General features: G+C 39.7%; 1 protein-coding gene across 3 annotated transcripts in view; it reads left to right on the top strand.

Moving 5' to 3' along the window:
- The window catches only part of LOC139613275 (glutamate receptor ionotropic, kainate 2), a 296,545-nt gene that overhangs the window by 81,050 nt on the left and 191,654 nt on the right, over nucleotides 1–23,841 (top strand). For all 3 annotated transcript variants that reach the window (XM_071469775.1, XM_071469776.1, XM_071469777.1), the window contains 2 exons: nucleotides 9,374–9,541; nucleotides 14,296–14,553. In XM_071469775.1, the coding sequence (XP_071325876.1) occupies nucleotides 9,374–9,541; nucleotides 14,296–14,553 (426 nt within the window). The remainder of the gene's footprint in view (nucleotides 1–9,373; nucleotides 9,542–14,295; nucleotides 14,554–23,841) is intronic.

Genomic DNA, 23,841 nt, shown 5'->3' with positions numbered 1-23,841 from the left:
CAACGTCTGTAAAGTGATTTAGGTGAATTAGGCAGACAATTTCTAAGTGGAGAACTGTGAGAAACTGAGTCCACGTTGAGGCAGGTGAAGCCCCTACAGCTTTGATACTGTCCAGGCAATGAAACAGTCACAGCAAACATCAAGTGCTCATCTGTCCTTTGCTGTCTCTTTGAATTCAGCAGATTTGTTTGCAGTTTTCTGACATCCTAAGTACTGATTGAGGTGCCAGCAGTGATTCAGTCTGGGAAACTGTAGCATTCATGTGGAAACAAATTTCTAATATGTCATAGGCAGATTTTCTAAGCTATGGAAGTGTACCACTGCTCTTGTGATAAAATCAATTTGGATCAGGAGCTCTATATTTATATCCACATTCTGTGTAAATCTGTCTTTGAACTCTGCTGAGCCTCAGAGTCTGTCAGTCTCTTAGCTCAACATGGCCTTTACCCAGTCAGGGAGGAGGAGCAGGGGTGCAATTGATAAACAGCTGGTTTAGCAAACCAAACAGCAACAGTGCTACCAACTGACAGGTTGACTCAGCACATTCATCAATGGGCTGCACAGCCTTCCACTGCAGCCCCAAGACGTGAAGAATGTGGCAAGTTAATCAACCAAATCTAAAATACATAAAATGTATGTGTATATAACGTTGTGGTTGACCTAGTGGTGGTGGTGGGGCCTACTGATGGGAATGACAGCTGGTCTGTCGGGTTGTCCAGCTTTATTTAACTACTGCACTAAAATGATGTTTATTGTTCCCTGCAGAAGGGATTTTTATAACTCCTGTGATCCCATGACTTTTCATCTTGGTTCATCAGATCAAAATTTCACTTTGACCAATATTTAGTTTTATCACTAAATATCTACCAAGCAAATGACATTTCCACAAGCCTCAGCTGTGCTTTGTGTCCTGTCTAGATTCCTAGTCTTGTTAAATTTGATGTTCTTACCTTCACATGAAGTAAATTAAAAATAATGACAGTATCTTTACTAACAATCTTGTCTGTTACTTGAGGGTAGGGAGGAGAGATGGACTTCTACATTTGAAACATTGCTTTTGGACAAAAGATAAAGGTCTGACTAGACACTTTGTATATTCATATACTTCCTAAAACCCATTATGACTTAAATAGTAGCCATGTTCAGTCTGCCTTTACCTATATGTAACTGCAAGGGGCTGCTTCAACAGAGTATGGTGATTACATATTTACATACCAAGCCCAGGCTCAGGAGAACTGTGACATGGTTAATGACTTGACTAAAATACAATCTTGCTGTAACTCGTTTGATTACTGACTGACAGATGCTGGAGATATTCTCTAACAGCCTCGATAAACTTTATGATGTCACCAGAGGATTCAACTATCCATTCAATTCAATTCAATTTTATTTGTATAGCGCCAAATCATAATATACATTATCTCAAGGCACTTTACAGGGTAAGGTCAAGACCTTACTTTGTTACAGAGAAAAACCCAACAGTTCCCACAACGAGCAAGCGCTTGGCGACAGGGGGGAGGAAAAACTCCCTTTTAACAGGAAGAAACCTCCAACAGAACCGGGCTCAGGGTGGGCGGCCGTCTGCCTCGACCGGTTGGGTTTAGGGGAAGATAGAAAGAGGGGGAGGGGGAGGAGAGGGGAGAGAAGAGAGAGAGACCAGGAACAGCTGTGTCGGTAATGGCGTTATTAATAATAAAGACAGGTAATAGTAATAGTAAAGATGAGTAGTGGTGGATCTGGATCCTGCTGCTCCCGAGGCAGAGATACCTGCAGAATGAGGACAGAGAGAGGGAGAGAGAGGAGAAGCACAAAACTACGGGAGAGAAAAAAAAAAAAAAAAAAAAACAAAGTTAATGGCATGAAGTCATTGAGAGAGATCCATCCATCCATCCATTATCTATAACGCTAAGCCATACAGGGTTGCGGGGGGGCTGGATCCAGTCCCAACTGTCACTGGGCAAGGGCGGGGTACAACCCTGGACAGGACACCAATCTATCACAGGGCTGACATATAGACACAAACAACTATTCACGCTCACATTCACACTTACGGGCAATTTAGAATCTCCAATCAAACTAATGTGCAAGTCTTTGGATTGTGGGAGGAAGCTGGAGTAGCTGTAAGGAATCCATGCAGGCACAGGGAGAACCTGCAAATTCCACCCATAAAGGCCCAAGGGCCCCAGTATTCAACCAATCTGATGGAGATACATTTATGGATCAGTTGATAATACCTGAGCAGCAGATGGTTTTTTTTTTGCATTTTCTGCAAGACTCACAGTGTTTCCTTCTGTCTCTGCTGCACTACAAATGGTGTTAAACTTTTCTGTATAAGATGAAATGCTCCTGAAACAGACAAACAGATTTCAGCTAATGCCAGTACACACTGGCAAGCTCTGACTGTTCTGTAAGGTTGTAATGATTACAAGGACTTCAAAGCTTCCACCGGTGTCATAACTAATCATTTGTTGTTGCTGCTGTTGTTCTCCAGCCTCTCTGTGGGGGTATACATATGGGAAATACATGAAGTAAAGATGAAAGCATTATTTACAGGATGAGTGGTACTGGTTATGACATATGTGCATGTGCAACACTGATCTTAATGGAGTGAGGCACGGTTGAACACAATTGTATGGAAGGTAATTCATACCACATGCTGACACGTAATGTATTGAGCCTGATGAACATAGGTGTGTGATTCACCACACAAATGCATGTGTTCACAATCTATCTTCTCTTTATACTTCTCTTCATACTATTTTTACTCTATAAGAATGTATAAGTTCCAAACTAAAAATAGAAATATGCACCTTCATCTGTAATAATAAATTAAACTTTTTTCCATATTATAAAATTCTTGGGCAAAACTTGACAAAATACCTGCTTAATCTGGGAAAGATAACTGACTTCAGCTATTGCCAGCACTAGTTGTCCTCCTCATTAGTAACTTTTCAATAACCAGACATACTCAAAGTCTTTACTTAAAATTTACAATTCCACAGTTTAATAATTAAAAAAAAACAAAACTTCACCACAAACTCAAGTCTTGGTTTCAAAATACAGCATTAGATTGCAAAATATTTATCTGTGAAGTCATTGTGAGTGTGTGGCACTCAAATGTAGTAAATTAAATAAAACTGGAAACCTGCAACCATAGGATCATCTTCCAAGTTGTTGTTTCAAAAGACCCATGAGAAAATGTAAAAGCCAAATTATATCAAATTATTAGTGACAGCAATGAAGGCAGTTTGCTTTTTGATCATTTCTGTTATTTTGTGCATTGCTGTACAATCTGTTTTATAATAGCCATAAGTTACTTGGGGCTGTCATTTATAGTGATTTTAAACAGCTACAGTAAAAATGTTTCCCTCCACCTGGCATCATGCCTAACAACACCTCTTAGCCTTTTTGAAATCAGTTTGATGCTCAGCTCTGAGTGGTTTATTGCTTAAGTACTCTCTCTGATCAATCATGGACACAACATTTTGACTATATATCTTTAATTTTCGGAGAGTAATGCCTGTCGGTGACAGCTGAGTGCTGTGGTCATTGTTTGTCCACTGTCATTCGATCAAATTGATGAAGTGGTGATGGATTTCTATCTTGACTGATCTCTGGCTCTGGGTCAGGCAGCATGCCTTTAAAGGATTCACACACACACAAAAGTGAACGTTCAGCTTCTAACGTGCAAATTTATGATTAAAAATGAAAAATTGTGGTGGGCTGGTAGTCGAGTGGTTAGGGCGTGTACCATGTGAGCACAAGACGCTCTTAGCAGGCTCACCGGTTCGACTCCCGACCGGTCTGACTCTTTCCTGCATATCATTCCCCTCTCTCTACCCCCTTTCCTGTCAGTCTCCACTGATCTATAATAAATGCATAAAAAGCCAAAAAAAATATTGGAAAAAAAAAAATTGTATGCACGTAAATACTGAGTTTCTGTAAATTTCATCTGTTTGTTTTAAACAGACTGTAATTGTAAGGTCACAGACACAGGTTTAGCACTAGGTCAATTACCAACAGTGTGTTTTGTGTTTGGGTTAGAAAATACTTATTTGTTCAGAAGGGAGGGAGGCTGGTTGGAGCTGAGGAGCAGTGAGCAAGTGGCAACCATCTTGGCTGGCTGTGATAGGACAGGTAACCTGTCGGTCAAGGAAACAAACACCAAACACTTGAGTCTCATGTCTTATATCTCCTCAGATAAATGTTTGAAAAAACTAAATTGAGTGATCAGGACAACTCTTAAACTGTGATCGGTTCTGGATTATATTATAAACAGGACGAGGTCAAAACCTAATGTGTGGCTGGACCACCTATGGTCAAATCCCGATTTTAAAATACAATCACTAAACACAATCACTAAGCATAAATAAAAGACTGAGCTATGATTTCAGCTGTATTTACATATAAAATGATCACCCAGAGAGAAAGCTAGAAGAGACAGAGTATCGTTCTTTTATAAATTTCTTTTTTAAGGGTTTTGCATTTTTTATAGTCAGTGTGAGAGCTGCATTAGTCAGTATTCTCCTCTGTTTTCATCTTCAGCAGTCCAGGCGTCGAAAATGTCTTTGAAAAGCAAACAAATACAAAAATGCAGCATCACAGATAGAAACCATCTTCTTCTATTTTACTTCCCCTATCTTCTTTTTTGTTGTTCTTTTTTTTTGGACATGCAAATGACAGATGTGATTTTAGCTGACAGGCGATGAAATCTCAGTCGGATCACTGACATATTAATACCAGGTGTAAATGTGATCAGGTTAAAATGATATTGCATATGATGATGATGGTGATGTGTTTCACATTGATGAGTCTCAGAATGTGTTTATATGATACTATTTACTACTGTTTATTTTCTCAAATGGATTTTGTGGGAAATGTAATGATTGCCTGGATTATGTTCAGTGGCAAGGGTTTTTTTTTTTTATTTAAATCAAGCCTACTAACTTACATTGCATGTAGAAGTGGTAAGGCTCTTATTGGATGGCAGGCCTACAAACTCACCCCCAGAACTGAGGTTTGCAGTACCACATGGGGTCAGGCTTAGGGTACACAAACACTTTTTTAATGTAAGGTGAGGGAAATGTTGTGGTTTTGGTTAAATATTGATAAAGTAATATAAATTGATTTAAAAAAAAAAAGTAATGTATTGTGCTTGAAGTTCTTGTTGATCTTTAGAATATTCAACCAATATGACAATTTTTCCTAAAACTTAACCAAGTGCCATGACCAAAAAAATGTTAACAGATTTAGTTGCTATTAGTCATTGCAGGAAAACAAATGAAAATAGTGAGATGGAAAATTTAGCAGATATGTTCAGTGTCAGCATTTTCTGACATGATTCTGGCGATGGCTAATTTGGAGCTTTAGTGACCAGTGACAGCTTGATGGAAAATTTAGGATCTCACAGTGTGACAGCTGCTACGACCAACATCGACAAACAAAGCAGTCAGAACACAACATTAATGACCAAGAGTACACAAGCAATTGTTGATCGTTTATTGTTTTTGCTCCATTTTTTCAAAGTGGAAGAATAGTGCAGATGGATGCTGTGAGCTCTTGATGTGCCTTTATGCTATTTTCAATATACATCACAGTGTTACGACTCACCGGGCATTCATAATGTGACAGCCTCAAATTGATTTTGTGGTCTGATAAAGATGGTGAAGCAGGACTTTATTAGCCTCATCCCAAAGTGCAACTTACAGTAAACTTACACAATCGTTGCTGCCTCTCAGTCTGAAGGCGACTCTGCTCTCATTGAGATGGGAAAGAGCAAACTGGAGGAGTTTCTTTCGCTTTCCTTCTATCCTCATCTCACTTCTTCTGCTTCATTTCCATATCTCCTTGTCCATGCAGACGAGGAAGAAATGTTATCATTAGACTCAGCTTGTATTCATATTCAAGCTCACCTACTTAGACAGTCACCTTTCTAATTCACCATTCTTCAGTGATTCATCTCCATATTTACAGGCCAGATTCCTTTCAGTGGAACCATAGAGATTCTCAGCAGGAAAACGGTGCTTCTCGTGTGTGAACGGACCCATTCCAAACACTCAGCTTTCCAATTATAGTACATCCCGCTTAACTGATGCTTATTAATTCCTTCAAACTCATTATGACATGCAAAATAGGGCACTCCCAGGAGATGAATACTAATGAAAGTAGAAACTTCTCGACAGTGCTGCTGCTGTCAGAGGTCTTTCAGTTGATGTTTGCTTTAGGCTCCAGCATGCACACAAATAAATTCCCCTTTAAAAAGAGCATATTTAAAGAGTCCACTGGTGAAATCACTGTGAGGGATCATTGATCAGCATCAGCTTCTTCTTGTGGTAATCGCTTGTGACAGCAGGGGCCTGCAGTACTTGTGCAGTAGTGTGTATGGATTACCTCTAGATTAGAAGAGGGTCCAAAGAGAGTCCAGCCTCCCCCTGACTGACACTGAGCCAGCAATGCCAGGCCATAGGGCTAACCCAAACAAAACACTTCAATCTGTCGCCGCTGCTCTACACTACTCCTGAAGGGCTTGATTGATTGATTTGCCGGGCAATCAGAGAACACTGATCACAGACACCCATGACCACCACCACCACCTCTCCAGGCCTCCTCTGTGTCCATTTATTAGCTGGCTGTATTCACTGGAGGGCTGTAGCTGTGGAAGCCTGCACCTTTAAACACACTTCCCAGGCTTTCTTGAGGAAAGCATTACACTGCTTCATACTGGACACATTATTGTAATTGAATTCTCCCTGGATCTGGTTGCTTTTGCTAACATGGGTCAAGGGTCATTGATGTACAGTGTCAGGCTATTAAAAGCTTGCTTAGTTTCACTCTTAAATATATGCAGTTTTCACAGTGTTGGCGGTTGGAGCGCTTCCAAACCTAAGATGGACATTAAACTCCCCTGGTTGAATAATCAGTGCAAAAGAGCAACTGAAATGTAAAATGTAAATGTAAATTAAAGAATAACCTGTGTCAATAAAACATAAGGATAAAAGTCAGGTACAACTGCCAAGCATTTTAGTTATAATCTGATCACTGAGCAACTTTTGAAAGTGATTGAGACATGAACATGAGTCTATCAGTAAAAGAAAACTTTGTAGTGTGGAAAAATATTTACAGGGCTAGCAACCTATCCATCACACTTTAAGACTACTAGAGTTATTGATCTTTATGTGGAGCACCCCCAACTCAGTAAACATCACTTACTTACATCACTTACACGGTTTTCCTTTAAAAGATGCACAACTCTGAAGAGTGGCAGAGAGCACTCATAAACGGATCAATCAATGGATCATTAAGAAAGTGGAGAATCTTCCTAGGGGAACATCTTAAACAGAGGAGGGAAAGTGCAGAAAGAGTGGAGTGCAGATATTCCAAAAATAGAAAGTGGTAAGGCAAATTTGCATCACATTTACATTAAATACATTTGGCAGATGCTTTTATCCAAAGTGACAACACTCAAGCTTCAGTGCAGCAGGAGACCTTGGTGTAAACACTAAGTATTAATAGCACCTATATATGTTCTCATATGCATTACGGTTCAAACAGTCTGATGTTCAATGTTGAGTGTTTAGTTGCTAGTCTAAGATAGCCTATATGAGCACTGCATATTATTATATAATAAACTTTTCCTGAGGAAGCTCAGCTGGAGTGTCTCAGCTGAGCTGTTATTCACCAGTGAAGAGCTGCCCTGCAAACGGCTACTGATTTTATCAGTGACAACAGTGATTCAGTTTTGTCAGTTCTCGATGAAAATTTGTTGATGGAGATTTGTTAGCACATGCACTGAACACCTCTAGTGTTCACTGTGTAGGGGAATTAGATTTATGTGCATTTACGTGCAAAATCTTGGATGGAGGGTGTCATTTTCATATCTGCGCATTCAGTGGAGAGACTAGTCTGAAATATGTTATCTTCTCGCATGAGGTGGAGGTAGGGAAGACATGACGTTCCAGGTCTCGGGGGTAGGTACGTCACAGCAAAATTTAGTGTGTAATGTTACAAAGCTGTGACTGACTTTTGGATCTGAGAGGAAAAAGGAGCTGCCTCTGCTTTGTTTCTGTTGTCCTTTCTTCTATGATTCTACCCATCTTATCCATTTGGGGTGTCTGTATGTGGGTATTGGTAAGCTTAGTTTGTTTATACTGTGTAATACACCATGCAACAGTCGTGTTTACAAGGCTGTAATAATATATAAAAGGTGTGTGTACATTTATTATTACTATAATCATTGGGAACAAAGGATATTGACAGATGAAACATTGCATTCTCATCTTTGTGTGATGCAGGATTCCTAGGCCTGATCAGACTGTAGGGCCTCTGGTCTACAACACATTATGACAGGGTGTGTTGTGACATGCTGTAATAATGTGATAATGTGATCATGAATGTTACTGGAGTGAAAGTTATAAGGCATAGTATCCTCTTGAACATGCTGTCATAAGTTAGTCTTGAATTAAAAAAAATAAAATAAAAAAAATCGGTTATTAAAAGTTAGTAAAAGTTATCTCCATTACAGTGAACCTTTTGTCATTGCTGATGTTCAGATATCTGGACACAGTCGTTTTTTTAATTCAATCAGTTTGCCAATGTCTTGGCGAGATTGACAGATTTAAACACTGAATGTCTAAGTCACTTCCTATGCCATAAACATAATGAATACTGCCCGTATGGTCATGGTATATGCACCAGTTGGTCATGTGACATGATCTACTCCAGAGTCTTGGAATCTATAGTCTATCAAATTGGCAGTGAAAAAAGGTGCAGTACATTAGGAACTGGTTGACACAGTGACAGTGCGTTGGTGTGGAAGCCGTGCAGCCATTGGAATTCATGTACTAAAGGAGCTGGGCTGAGTAACATGATGTAAAGGGTAATCCAACTAATTACTTCTGCTGATAAATGATTAGTTAGTAATACAATTACATCTTGAGTTAGTGGTGACATATTTTCAGTAACTTGCAACATTCTGATCCTTAGAAAGACTAGTGTGCATTTGATGCATCTTGCTCTTGTTTTTAATCTTGTAGCACCTGTAACAAAAATGAAGCAATGTGGCCTGATTTTTGAGGGGCGGTCCATTCCCATTTTTGTTAACAGAAATAAGGGGAAGTGTTCGTTTGGCAAGTTTTGTTCCCCTTTTCTGTCAAACTGATATGTAAAGGCTTTAAAAGTGTAAACCAGTTTTCTCCTGAATAAGCCACTTCGCTGTGATTGAGATGCTTCTTCTGACTCAAATTACTTGTGTAACAAGGGTCCGTGTAATTAAGTTATAACTTAATTACACGGACCACTGGTTACTATAAAAAGCAACTTTTCCATTTTTCAGCGCTGCTCAGTCACTAATCAGTTGTCTCTCTTTCTTTGACAGGGGGGATATTTGAGTCCATTGAAAGCGGCCCATCAGGTGCTGAAGAACTAGCCTTTAAATTTGCTTTAAACACAATCAACAGGAACAGAACCCTACTGCCAAACACCACGCTCACCTACGACATCCAAAGGATAAACATCTATGACAGCTTTGAGGCCTCCAGGAAAGGTATTTATGTGTTTGTGACTGGCAGATGTGCCACTGGTGTTGGGTCTCTATAATTATATGGTGGGGGTCCAAGAGCCTGAGACCACTTTTGGACCCCACTGTACATATATATATATTAGTGTAGTGCCCGTTCAGAATGTGCCTGTTGATAGGGGGGTGGCTACGTCTGCTGTGTCTCAGTTTAGAGGCCACGACTTCGTAGACTGTGGCCTCTGAAGCCCACAGACACTGTGAAGGCCAAACCAAAATGAGATAGTTTGGTCTAAGGAGGATTTCCTCTTTATCCACTGCCCTCCATATTTTCTAAGATTTATATATTCTTTTTGAAAAGTGGTTCATCACTTGTGTGCAATGGATCTTGGGATAGGACATCACAGTTTATGATCAAGACATTCAAGATAAAGGAACATCATTCCTGTCAAATATCTCTTTTTATAAATGAATAGAACCCCTCAGCATCTTAAAGATAGATATATGTGTGTGTGTGTGTGTGTGTGTGTGTTTGTGTATGTATATGTGTGTGTGCGTGTATATATATATATATAATATAATATAAGAAAAATAATTAAATACATAGACATTCATAAAACAGATGCAAGGTGGTCTCAGTTTTGTTATTGCAAAATACACATTTTCCATCAATTTCATCTCTGTAACTTGAAAGCATCTGAAAAATGTAATAAATCAAATTATAATAATTTAAAATGAAACTTCTCTGGTTGGTTAGAAACACAGTATTTATAATTTACATTCCAAACTGACTTCCACTTCATATTTTTAAATTAAATACTGTAGCTTGGCAGGAGGAGATGTGAACACCTGGCAAAGTCTGTGAGGGTATATAGTAGCAGCTCACATAAGGTTACATTTAAACTGCATATTCATATCAAACATGCAATTTCCTTACATTAATCTCAAAACACCTGGAGGTGTTGCATCCAAGACCCGTTTTAGGAGTAACTGGAATTCCATATTTCTTGAGAAATTCTGTGTAAAAGTTGTAATCTTTTTGTTATGTATCATCAACAATATGTCATTTTTAACTCAGCTATCAATAAACAGTGTTGACTTTTAAATTTTAATTTTTTTCTAAATAAAGCATTTATGGGGAGAAAAGATTTTAATACATAATTAGTTAGTTAGATAGTTAAACAGATTTTATTCACATCAAAATTGTAATGCAGGAGGAATTCAACATTACCCACTTTTTCATTAATATAATATCATATACTTTGATATAATATCCAAATGACCTTGAATAGAGCAGTGGAAGTGCCAAGATCTAATACATTTAGACCTGTTTAATTTAATATTCAATATTCTTCTTCTTTCTAATACAGTTATCATTATGTCTTGATAACAGTGGAGGAAAAGAAACCCAACACAAGTTATTGGAAATTAAACAATACTCCTTTAGAGGACAGATGCTGATAAACTGATTATTAAAGAAAGTTGGAGTAAGGCTGGCGTGTATATCCCATGGTGGACACTGGGAATATCAGAAGATTGGCCAAACAAATAAAACAGATAGATAGATAGACTCTCTTCTACAAAAGTAGCCAAGATTTGGCCAAAAAGTTGTATATTTGTGTCACTCAGTAAATCACTCAGTCAGTTATAGGGCTGGTCCAGAAAGAAATTATACACCAAAAGAAATGATGTCAGTGACACTGGACATATAAGGGACAGTGTAAAATCTATAGATGAAAAATATGTAGCCAGAAAATAACAATAATAAAAATTAAAAGAGTATTACAAGTATTTCAAGATGACATTTCAGAAGTCAAGGAAGCAAGTGGTTGGGATCTGCTGCTCCAACTGTTTCTCAAGGACTTATTAATATGCAAACAAAGCCATATAAAAAAAAAAGATTGAAATTGGAGGCCTAAAACTTCAATTAACAATGACGTGATATTGTTAGTACTCATATTTGCATAGAGATTAAAGGTATGCCACAGATTTTGATTTAGATTTGATTAAATACTGTGAGTTTATTGCTGACATAATAATTACATTTTACTTGTGGATTATTCTAAGGCCTTCGACACTGTGAAGCTTTTTATTCAATACTTTAGATTTCTTTGGCTTTGGCAGTTCAGGCAATTCAGAAATTATAAAAAAGGCTGTACAGGGGGACACATCTGCTCTTTTCTTATTTTTGTGAGTCAATTCAGATAAAAAAAAAGAAAGATAAAAGTGAAAGTGAAAATAAACAACAACAACAAACAAACAAAAAATAAAAATAAAAAAACAAACTAAACTAAAATGCTGTCAATTATCACATGAAAATAAGTTTAAAAAAGTTATTTATTTGTTTGTTGCATTCGCTTTGGTATCAGGTCTAACTTTAAATATTAAAAAAGAGAAAAATATTAAATAAAGGACTTTTCATATATATTAAAGGTATTCCTTTAAAAGATGTTGTATCATACTTGGGTGCCTTGAATTTGTTATCACAAAGTAATTATTTATCAGGGCTGGTATATACTGCAATGGTCCAGTTGACACTGCATGTTCTTGGGTCCTCAGCAGTGTCTGTGAAGATTCTCAGTCATCCAGGTCATGGTATCTCGAAGAGCTACTTCTCATCCGAAGGGCTTCTTCGCTTCTGACTGACTCATGGGGAGTTCGAGGCATTTAACTTCCTGTGGGTTTGTTAACGCCCTGAGGTCCCATGTGAGTCATTGACCCCCCTGGCCATCATGTGAGTCATTAGGATCACATGAGTCATGGTGTGGATCATGTTAAGGTGCCTGGGGAGTGATCTCAAGACTGCATTATAAGTGGTATCATAGACCACCTCCTCTGTTTAGTGGTGGTTGTTCCAGTTTGACGGTTTCATCCCTGACCAAAATGTGTGTGTGTGTGTGTGTGTGTGTGTGTGTGTGTACATACACTTATGCCAGAGTTGATTTGCAATGCAAATGTATTCCCTGTTTGAGGCTTATGAGCTGCAGTGGCTGAGATTGCAACAATTACAATCAGGCAAGGGAGAAATGGTTGAGCACTTCAAATGTAAAGAGAGAGAATTGATTGGTTCCAGGTAATGACTCAGTGGCAGTAATTCAAAGACCTGTTTGGCCCCCAGAGACAGCCAATAAAGTGCTATAATCTACCAGTTTTGTGTGTGCATCAGACTGACATTTGAAGTCTCTTATCAATTATGGGCCATTATATTCTGTCTCAATGATTTAGCCAACTCTCTTATATTAAATAAACTGAATACGCGGTTGAGCTTATGCACTGATGAGCTATAGTTTGAATATCTTCTGATTGCAGTTCCATGAAAGCAAGCTCGAATTGTCACACCTTTGTATTGTGGAAATGTAATGCAATAGAGGTTGTGTATTCAATATTAGTTGCTATTAGTGCACTGCTCATTCAGAATTCGCTTGCCCTATTTACCAAAGCAACATGTAGAAAACTGATGTTGGAAGCTTTCTCGAGAAACACTCATCCAAAAACACTTCACAGTTGACATTTCACTTCCTTGGGTCCTCCGCAGTACATACACAACTGTGTTTGAAGTTGACTAGAATAGCAATTATGGAGAAAAATTGGATGACAGATGGACAGACAGACAGACAGACAGACATTCTTCCATTTATTGTATCAGTAAGATGCCATTTAGCAGTATCATCTGAGTATCACTGATGTCTGATCAAGCCTGGCATGCAGACTGTGCATTTGTTTATCTCCTTCATATCATTATGGCTGAGTTGACTAACTCACACTGAGGTCAGTGGGTTTTAGTCCATTTAGGTTAACAAATAGACACAGACAGAATCTAAACCAAAATACTTAAGGCATGAGGTCGATCATTCATGTCAACCAAAGGTCTCCCCACTAGAAGCAGCACACTACTCTCCTTTCCTCTTTCCCTCAGACTGGTTTAAGACCCACCTTCTTCGAAACTGACAGCCAACCAACAGAACAACTGACAGGCTGTGGCCATGACAATGCTCTGGGCTATGTCCACACTACTCGTCGTTTACATCTCTTTTGCTAAGTTTTTGTCTCCCGTCCACACTACTGCAGAGTTTTTAAAAAATGGAGAGTTTTGGAAATGCTGCTGGCCCTGTTTTAGTTTGAAAACTCCTGGCATGTGTTGTAGTCTGGACGGGCAAAAACTGAGACCTTTGGAAAGGATTACGTAGTCACACCTGCTCCCTGACTGGGTCTTATCAGCCTCGGCTACCAGTGGTTAAAACAACATGAGTAATGAATTACAAGTGTTACTGACCTCTTTGCTAGCAGCTGTTGTGCAGTGAAGTTCTGCATTATAATGCTACAGCTGCCTTGGCTGTCCTTGTTCATAGAATCTGCAACTAATCAGCTGAGTACACCTGAGAGTAGACAATCTACTTCCTGTTTACGGTCACTGCCCAGTGTCCGTGAATGGACATGTATGTATGCATTTTCAGGTTTGTTAGTATGGACGCAGACTGTTTCTGATACAGAGTCAAAACAGTTAAAACAATTGTCTGGGCGGAGATTGTTTTTATTTTACAACAGGAAAACGTAGGATGTCACCCAGTGCAAAACAATGCCTTGCTGATCTGTTTTTAATAGTTTTTAGACAACAATGGTGGACTATGGCACAGAGGAATGAAATATATCAGAATTTGTGGGAAACAAACGAATACAGAATGTCACCAGATGTGAAATTTGAATACAGATTAAATAAACAAATTAATGCAATTTGTACGTACATATAATAACAAACTAACTAGTCAGATATTTCTCTTCTACAGCCTGTGACCAGCTTTCTCTGGGGGTGGCAGCCATCTTCGGTCCCTCTCACAGTTCCTCCGCCAATGCAGTCCAGTCAATTTGCAATGCCCTGGGCGTGCCACACATCCAGACCAAGTGGAAGCACCAGGTATCGGACAACAGAGATGTCTTCTACGTCAGCCTCTACCCAGACTTCTCCTCCCTGAGCCGGGCCATCCTGGACCTGGTCCACTTCTTCAAGTGGAAGACAGTCACTGTGGTTTATGATGACAGCACTGGTAAGTATACACAAATTGAGTTATAGCTTACATTTTCACATTTTATTTATTTACTTAGTTTGATCTTATTCCTAAATACTATGCTGCTGTAATAACCTGAGCATAATGGAATTTGAGGAAACAAAAGCAAACACACAAACTAGAGGTTGACCGGTCAATACCGATACCAAGTATTAGTAATCAAGGAGACTGATAACCAATATCTGGAACCATATACATTTGCAGTAAAAATGAAAAAATAGATCAAAATTTAGGAAAAAACATAAACTCCAGTACAAAACTTTGTTTAAATGTCTTTCTAAACTTGTATTATCTTCGAACATAAAGTTACCTGAAAATATTAATAAGCACATGAATAAATAAAATAGCTGTATGTATTGAAGTGTAAAACTCCCATACTGCACTTTTAGACCCTTCCTTAAGTGCATCCTTCTGCAATTAGAGAGAGAAAGAGAGAGTGCTTACCACACAATTATGCTTCATTTATTACAGAAAGAAAAGCTTAGCAAAGCATTTTTGTGGTTTCAATTATTGAAATGTTATATATTATTATAATATATTATAACATGTGATATCAGGGAACCTGTCATTTAAAACTAATCTGCTTCATTATAAATGATATGTAGGAATAGAAGTGACCATCACCATCTATGCAATCCATGTGGCTTAAAACAGGCTTTAGATGTAGTTCCATTATGTCTTAAATCGCTGATAACAATATCCTGCAGCCTGCAGACAGCTTCAAGGACACACTTCAGTGATGTTACTAGTAGTCATGAGACTACCACTACAAGAGTATGATCGACCCTGGTGAATGATGTGCAAGAAACAGTGTTATATCCCATCATAATTTTTTGCGAGGTAGCTGGCTAAATTATGTATCATGTTGACGTTTACTTTTGCATTCAAGTTAGCTCTACAAGACTCATCATCAGTAGCTAGAATAAGTTCCACATGGACTGGCATCAATGCTACTTGTGATGTGTAATCTATTACACATCAGGAGTTGACAGAGACCAAAAATGAGCTAAAACAATGAATTACATTATTACTCCCACATTCGCTAGATACCCAAAAACATGACCCCAAACAAATGATATAATTCTAAAAATGAGTAACTATTTCTTAAATTCACCATAACAACAACCAAAAAATCAGTAGTTACTACATGTTTAACTACCAAATAAAAAAATCTACAGGTTGTTCTTGGTATTTATTATGAACTGAACTCAAAGTTTAAGTTTATATACCCTAAAGATTTTTAGATTTTTGTATCAATTTCACAAGGGTAAAGGATATGGCAACACCCCCGAGGCTATTTAGAAGGTGGTGCAAACCAAAAATGGTGATGAAGATCAAGTGACTAAACTGTTGTTGCTGTGTGTCCTGTAGAGATACAAGGAGAAATCCCAGCAGTGAGAGAAACCAGTTCTAAATCACACTGACATTTTTAATTATTGAAATGACTGAAAATCAAGCAATGGAGCATAACCTTGAACAATAGTATCTCAAGTGGTTCACTCCATTTGTTGAAGCAGGTCAAATATAATACTAAAAAATCATGTGTATTTCTGACTCTCACAGCCTTTAATCAGAGTGTGAATTATACAAGGATAGTTGGGGGAGGTGGGTGGTCATCTTTTTCTTGGGGGAGTGGGTTCGGCATCAGTGGAACCATAGTAACCCACTCACACAACTGCCTGCGCGCACACGGCATGAGAGGAGCAGCAGCATGGAATACATGACAATAACAGATGTGGATATTTCTCACTTTGCTCTGATGGTCTGAAGAACTTGCTGCTGCCCTGTCTGTCTGTACACTGTCAGTGACCTTAAACTTACCACAGAGCAAAATTACTTTACCGAGTGGCTAATTGTGCTACTCGCGCCGTTAGAGACTTTATAAGCTACTAATACACTAATAGGTTTTTTGAGAGATTAAAAATGAGTGAAGTGTGATATGCTGATATTATATTGAAGGAGACAAAGCTCAAGTCCAATGGGCTGCAGCCCTATTTAACCCCTGTGAGTGAGGGTTAACGTCAAGGTTAAGAAATGGTACGGTCCACTTTAGGGGTGTCTGAAATCATATTGCAAGATTCTTCCAGGTATGAATATGGGAAATATACCATATATGTACAATTACAGGTAAGAAGAATATATAAATGTTTCAAATCCCTGAGCTGTTGTTTTTACCTCTTTTTGGGGGGTCCCAGCCTTAATCAGACTCCCCCAATCTGCCCCATAATTCGAACCCTGCCTTGAATGAACCATCGACTGTTGTAGGTTAGTTAGTGATGCTTTGAGTTAAATGTTATTGTCAGAGGGGCAAAGTGCTCACAGTGACAATGTACATGATGATGATTACCAGGTATAATCTTAGTGTGTTCGCATGCTAACATTTTAATGCTAAACACAAAGTACAGCTGAAGTTGATGGGAATGTTATTAGAGCTGTAGATATTAGGGCACAAACCAAAGTACTGGACATATATTTTGACAGTGTCTGTGTCAAATTTCATGACAATCCACTAAGCAGCCATCAAGAGATTTTTCTTAATCCTTAAATGGTAATTTCATGGTGGTGTGAGAGGAAGAGTCAGGGCATCACCACAGTGAGTAGGATTCATCCTCTATGTGCAAAATGCTGCACCAGTCTCTTCAGGAGTTGTTAAAATATTTAGCCTGTAGTAAAAGTGGTGGACCAACCATCAAGCAATGCGTCTGTCGTGGTCTTTTTGCCACACAGTTCTCTGTTTTATAAATGACCTAAACTAATGTAGATATAAGGACTCCGTAGTTATTGTCCTTGGTGACTTTAACAAAGGTAACCTCAGCCACGAACTGCCCAAATACAGACAGTTTGTTAATTGCCCAACCAGAGAGGGGAACACTCTGGACCACTGTTACCCCACAATCAGTGGTGCTTATCACGCCGTCCCCCGGGCTGCACTGGGCCACTCTGACCATGTCATGGTCCACCTGATTCCCACATACAGGCAGAAACTAAAACTGTGTAAACCTGTTGCGAGGACATCGAAGCAGTGGAGCAGTGAAGCCATAGAGGATCTGCGGGCATGTTTGGACTGCATTGACTGGGAGGTGTTCAGGACTGCTTCCAACAGTCTGGATGAGTTCACAGAGGCTGTGACGTCATACATCAGCTTCTGTGAGGACTGCTGTATCCCATCACGCACCAGGGTGAGTTATAACAATGACAAACCCTGGTTCACAGCTCAGCTCAGTCAGCTCAGGAGGCAAAAGAGGAAGCTTTCAGGAGTGGGGACAGGGACAGGTTTAAAGAGTCCAAGTACAGGTTTAGCAAGGCGGTGAGAGAAGCTAAACGACTGTACTCTGAGAAACTTCAGCTCCAGTTCTCAGCCAACGACTCTGCTTCTGTCTGGAAAGGGCTCAGACAGATCACTAACTACAAACCTAAACCCCCCCACTCCATTAACGACTTCCATCTGGCCAACGATCTGAATGAGTTCTACTGCCGCTTTGAAAGACAATGGGACAAGCCTGACACCAACCTCCACATCAGAGCCACATCAGAACCCCCCTCCTCCTCCTCTACCAAAGGAACATTTCTCTCTATCCTGGAGAGAGATGTCAACAGGCTTTTTAAGAAGCAGAACCCCCGCAAAGCAGCCGGTCCTGACTCTGTCTCTCCATCATCCCTGAAGCACTGTGCTGATCAGCTGTCTCCGGTGTTCACGGACATCTTCAACACCTCACTGGAGACTTGCCACGTGCCAGCCTGCTTCAAATCCTCCACCATCATCCCTGTCCCCAAAAAACCAAGGCCCACAGGACTAAATGACTATAGACCCATTGCCCTGACCTCTGTGGTCATGAAATCATTTGAGCGCCTTATCCTGTCCCATCTCAAATCCATCACTGACCCACTCCTGGACCCCCTGCAGTTCGCCTACAGAGCCAACAGGTCTGTAGACGACGCCGTCAACATGGCTCTCCACTTCATCCTCCAGCACCTGGACTCCTCAGGGACCTATGCCAGGATCCTGTTTGTGGACTTCAGCTCTGCCTTCAACACCATCATCCCGGCTCTGCTGCAGGACAAGCTCTCCCAGCTCAGTGTGCCTGACTCCACCTGCAGGTGGATCACCGACTTCCTGTCTGACAGGAGGCAGCACGTGAAGCTAGGAAAGCACGTGTCTGACTCCCAGACCATCAGCACTGGATCCCCGCAAGGCTGCGTTCTTTCTCCTCTGCTCTTCTCCCTGTACACCAACACCTGCACCTCCAGCCATCAGTCTGTCAAGCTCCTGAAGTTTGCAGACGACACCACTCTCATTGGACTCATCTCTGATGGCGATGAGTCTGCCTACAGGTGGGAGACTGAGCGTCTGGTGACCTGGTGCAGGCAGAACAACCTAGAGCTAAACGCTCTGAAGACAGTGGAAATGATAGTGGACTTCAGGAAGAGCCCAGCCCCACCCACCCCCATCTCCCTGTGTGACTCCCCCGTGGCTACCGTGGAGCATTTTCGCTTCTTGGGAACCACCATCACACAGGATCTCAAATGGGAGCTAAACATCAGCTCCCTCATCAAAAAAGCTCAGCAGAGGATGTATTTCCTGAGGCAGCTGAAGAAGTTCAACCTGCCAAGGACTATGATGGTGAACTTCTACACCTCCATCATTGAGTCCATCCTCACCTCCTCCATCACCATCTGGTACGCTGCTGCCACGGAGAAGGACAATAACAGACTGCAGCGTATCATCCACTCTGCTGAGAAGGTGATTGGCTGCAATCTTCCATCCCTCCAGGACCTGTACACCTCAAGGACTCTGAGGCGTGCAAGGAAGATTGTAGCTGACTCCTCCCACCCTGGACACAAACTCTTTGAGACACTCCCCTCTGGCAGGAGGCTGCGGTCCTTCAGGACCAAAACCTCTCGCCACAAAAATAGCTTCTTCCCATCTGCTATCAGCCTCATCAACAAGGCTAGAGAGCCCCACTGTTGCTGATCAATTGCACCAATCACCAGAAAAAATTCCTTGTATGTGAAAACATACTTGGCAATAAAACTGATTCTGATTCTGATTCTGATTCTGATATTGTTACCATTTGTAAATGTTTCATACTTCATTGAAGTGAGAGCGTGTGAGGCTGCAGAAAACATTCCCGTCGTGACACTCATTAAAGCAGACCTTGTTCAGTCCTTGCTATTATTGCTGTCCAGGTCACCCGGCAACAAATAAGCCAGCAGACTGTGCACATGTACCATATGCCATGGGTCTTGGTGTGTGCCAGCCAAAGACAGGCTGCCAGGCCTCCCAGAGCTTCATCCAGCAGACACACTGGGACCAGTGTGCCCATGATCACAGTCGTGCAGAATGTGTTTACTGTGTTTAGCATTCAGGCCAGATAAACTCTGCTTTTTGGAGTCATGTGCCAGTAGCATGTGCTGGATTACAAACACGTGGTTGACCAAATCATCAAAAATATTTACAAATAGTAATCCAAAATATTGCAGTTCTTGAATGTAGTTTTGAGTGCTGGAGGCTGTCTCTGGAGGCTGTCTGGAAAAAAGGTCTCATGTCCATCACAGGGCTAACACACATAGCCATATTGACAATGGAAAGTAACTGGTTACTTGGTTACTGAGGAACTGTATGTAAATTTAAAATCTTTAAGATTTTTATTACATGAAGCATAATTTTTATATAGTGATAGCCATTCACTTGTTATTTGTATTCTGCAACTGGCTCCCTATATTGTAGTTTTCTGTGTTACTTGCATACTCTTCCTTTTCCCACTGGACCTGATGCAGAGGACAAAAACCTGTTCATGAATGCATTCAAGTAATTTGGACACATTTAATTCAATTCAGTAAAATTGTGTTGGATGACACTGATTGTCATCTTCATTAAAGCTATGTAATGTGGTAAATGGAAACTGCACTTATTTAGTGTTTTTCTAGTCTCATCGTCAGCTCGAAGCGTTTTACACTACAGCCACAGTTCCCCACAAGCCTTTTTCTACACATGCAGTGCTTTTCAACCACATACACACACTGATATTATGGGTTCAGCGTTTTGGCTAAACACTCATGAACACGCAGACAGGAGGAGATGGGAATCAAATCTCCAACCTTACAATTAGTGGACTCTAGCCTCTGAGCCTCACTCATCCAGTGAATCCACTCAGCAAACTGTTTGTGTGGCTGCTCTGTAAATAGATATGAGTTCTTCTACACAGCATTTGTTGCAGTTGCAGTGCCAGAGAGGCTGCTCGCTGCCCCCAGTTCTTAGAAGAGCGCTATTGATGCATGCTAAGTAAAAACACATGTGTGTGTAGCGAATGTAGGACCGTAGGTGCGTTGGGGCTTTAAGTGACAAATATACTGTAGGTCTTAACATGTCACTGTGGGAAAAGCATAAATGCAAATAATAAAATAAATGATGACTTAATTTATTTTAGTGTTGCACATGCTTGCCCACTTTCACACCGTCATGGCTTATGGTCTTTGTGTCCTCAATGGTAGCTCGACCCCTGAAGACATATGTTGATGTTATAAAATGTGATGCATTGCTATAGAATGACCCACTTAACAGCTTTGAAAGGGCATCTTGCATAATAATTACTTCAGCAGTTGATACCTAAATAATTTTACTCATAACATTTCTGTACTTTTACTTTCTAACAACCCCATATTTTTTTCATTTTCACACTGGAAATGTTTCACCCCAGAGGACCCTGACATTTATTAGAGTTCACACAACTCTCTCGAATGCCAAAAGGGGCTTTATGCAACTTATCCACATATGTAATAGTACCCCCACCACCTGAAAACAGACTTCGAAGTTTGAATTCAGCACTTTTTGTATGTATTTTTATTTTGTGGTAGTGGTACCTTAGGATCAGAATACTTCCTCATCCACAGTATAGCTATACCTACAGTATACATACCTAGCTTTACTGAAGTAATGATGAACATGAGTCTCATGCTAGCACAGGCTTATTATCCAGAACACACTGTGGCTTTGACATTGCATGTGAAGTTTGCCAGAACTCAAACTCAAAGAAAAGTCAGGAAACTAACACACAGGCTTTGAGGATGTAAAAGATGTGAATTTGTAGAAAAAAGAAAAAAAAAACACAAACTATAACACCAAATCATTGTATACATATTAGGGCTGTCAATCGATTAAAATATTTAATCACGATTAATCGCATGAGTGATCATAGTTAATCATGATTAATCGCATATTTTTAATCTGTTCTAAATGTACCTTAAACTGATTTTTTTCAAATTGTAATACTCTTTTCAACATGAGAATAGACAAATGCTTGCTTTATGCAAAAAAATCATGTTTATTTATTGGTACAATGAGAAATACTCTCAGTTCAAGTAACTAACATGTGCAAACTGCATTGTAAAACAAGATAATAAACTAAATAAATAAACTAAAACAAAAGCCCAACAAAAAAAATTACAGATGGGCATACCAATTTACTAACTGTAACATTATACTATAATGTTAATAATAATCCATTACTGCTCACGACGGCATCGACCTCGGTGCAGTGCTTCCTGATTTCCCGAGCTACGGAGTGGCCCAAGGTTCAAATGTCACAAGCGTTAATCACGTTAAAAAAATTACTCCCGTTAAAGGCATGTTGCATTAACGCATTAATAACAGCCTTAATACATATATATATATATATATATATATATATATATAGCAATTTGACATGTAATATATAAACATAAAAACTGTGATGATATTGGTACGTCTTATTTGTGTGTATGTATGTAAAACAGCAGTAAACAACATTACTCATGTTGTGGGGACCTAAGTCTGTTTACACAGTCACATTATGGGGACTTGTGGGGATGATGTTAAGGTGTAAACATGTTTAAAGGTTGTTGTAAGGGCCGGTTCAGGTTCAGGTTAAGGTTCAGGTTAGGGTCAGGGTTAGCGTCAGAGTGAGTCTCCAGGAAATGAATGTAAGTCACTGTAAGTCACTTTGCCCTGCAGGTCATGTAGGGGTAGCTTTAATGAGAAATTAATTGTCACTGATCCAGCCACCTCAGTTAATTACTTTGTAACATGGACACAGTTAGTTCACTATGGGGTTAATAGTGGCTTGATTTTCTGTCTTGGTGATGGGAAATGAGTCTTGCTTAACGTGCAAACAGCTTCTACTTCTCATTGGCGCCATTTTCACAGCAGACCTGATAGCGACGACAGATAGTGCTGAGGGTGGATACTGAGGGAAAATAGAAAACAGATTTAACGAGGATCTTGAAGACGTTCAAGCTGGATTCCATTGCATTTAAATCTTGTTGTTAAATCTGCTGTTTCAGTATGAGAAGCACATTGCCCAGCATACTGAGCAAATTCAGTGTAGCAGAACATTTATATTACCATATAATTCTCATGGGTTCTCCCCTTGCCCCCTCCACCCGCTGTTCTAAACCGTATCTGTTTTTCAGGAATGTGATATAAAGGGGCTAGGAAACAACTTCTCTCTTTGTGCTGTTTCTCCACCAAGCAGGAAGCAAACAAGAAAATCAATAACCTTAATGGGACTGCTCTAACGGCTCAACTTTATAATGGCAAAACTGAGATGGCAGCAGTATTTGTTATAGCTCTCCCAGCCAGCCATAATATCCATACAACTACCTGGAACACTGTTGCTGTAACACTAGTGCTGCAGCTACAAAGTTTGATTAGGCCATAAGAGAGAACAGGCTACTACACAATAAAACACTGGATTGAAAAGAAGTGCTTCTTTCCGTTGTTCACACTGTGGAGTCCATATGTACATATATTCATCTATAACCAAACAACACAGTCTTCAGTCATGGCTGCCATGGCTGCTGCTGTTCCGTTTCAGATTAGATAATACTACAGTCTGCCAGAGACAGAATATTGGTGTAAATAAGTCGTTGTCATCTACCTCGGAAACATCATAGGGTCAAGAGTATGTGGAAACTGGAATATAGTATGCAGACAACTCATCATTGCACCCAGTTACAGTACAGCTGTAGCAGATAGTTGATTAATCAATCAACAGTAAATTAAGCAGCAAATATTTTCATAATCAATTAATAATTTCAGTTATAGTTCAGTCAGCAAAAATACCAAATATTCTCGAGTTTCAGTGAGTTTTCTGCTTTTCTTTGCCATATATGACACTAAATTGAAAATCATTAGTTTTGGACTCAAATAAAACAATCAAATTAAAGATGAAATTGTTAGATATACAATTCCAAAGCCATTGATAGTAATGTGCTCACTTTTTCTTGGAA

The sequence above is a fragment of the Trachinotus anak genome, unplaced genomic scaffold (genome assembly GCF_046630095.1).
Source record: "Trachinotus anak isolate AG129_WGS33_773 ecotype Australia unplaced genomic scaffold, CSIRO_AGI_Tana_v1 ptg000032l, whole genome shotgun sequence".
Taxonomy (NCBI): Eukaryota; Metazoa; Chordata; class Actinopteri; order Carangiformes; family Carangidae; genus Trachinotus; species Trachinotus anak.
Note: the sequence above shows the minus strand (reverse complement) of the source record. Positions and strands in the feature narration are given on the sequence as shown.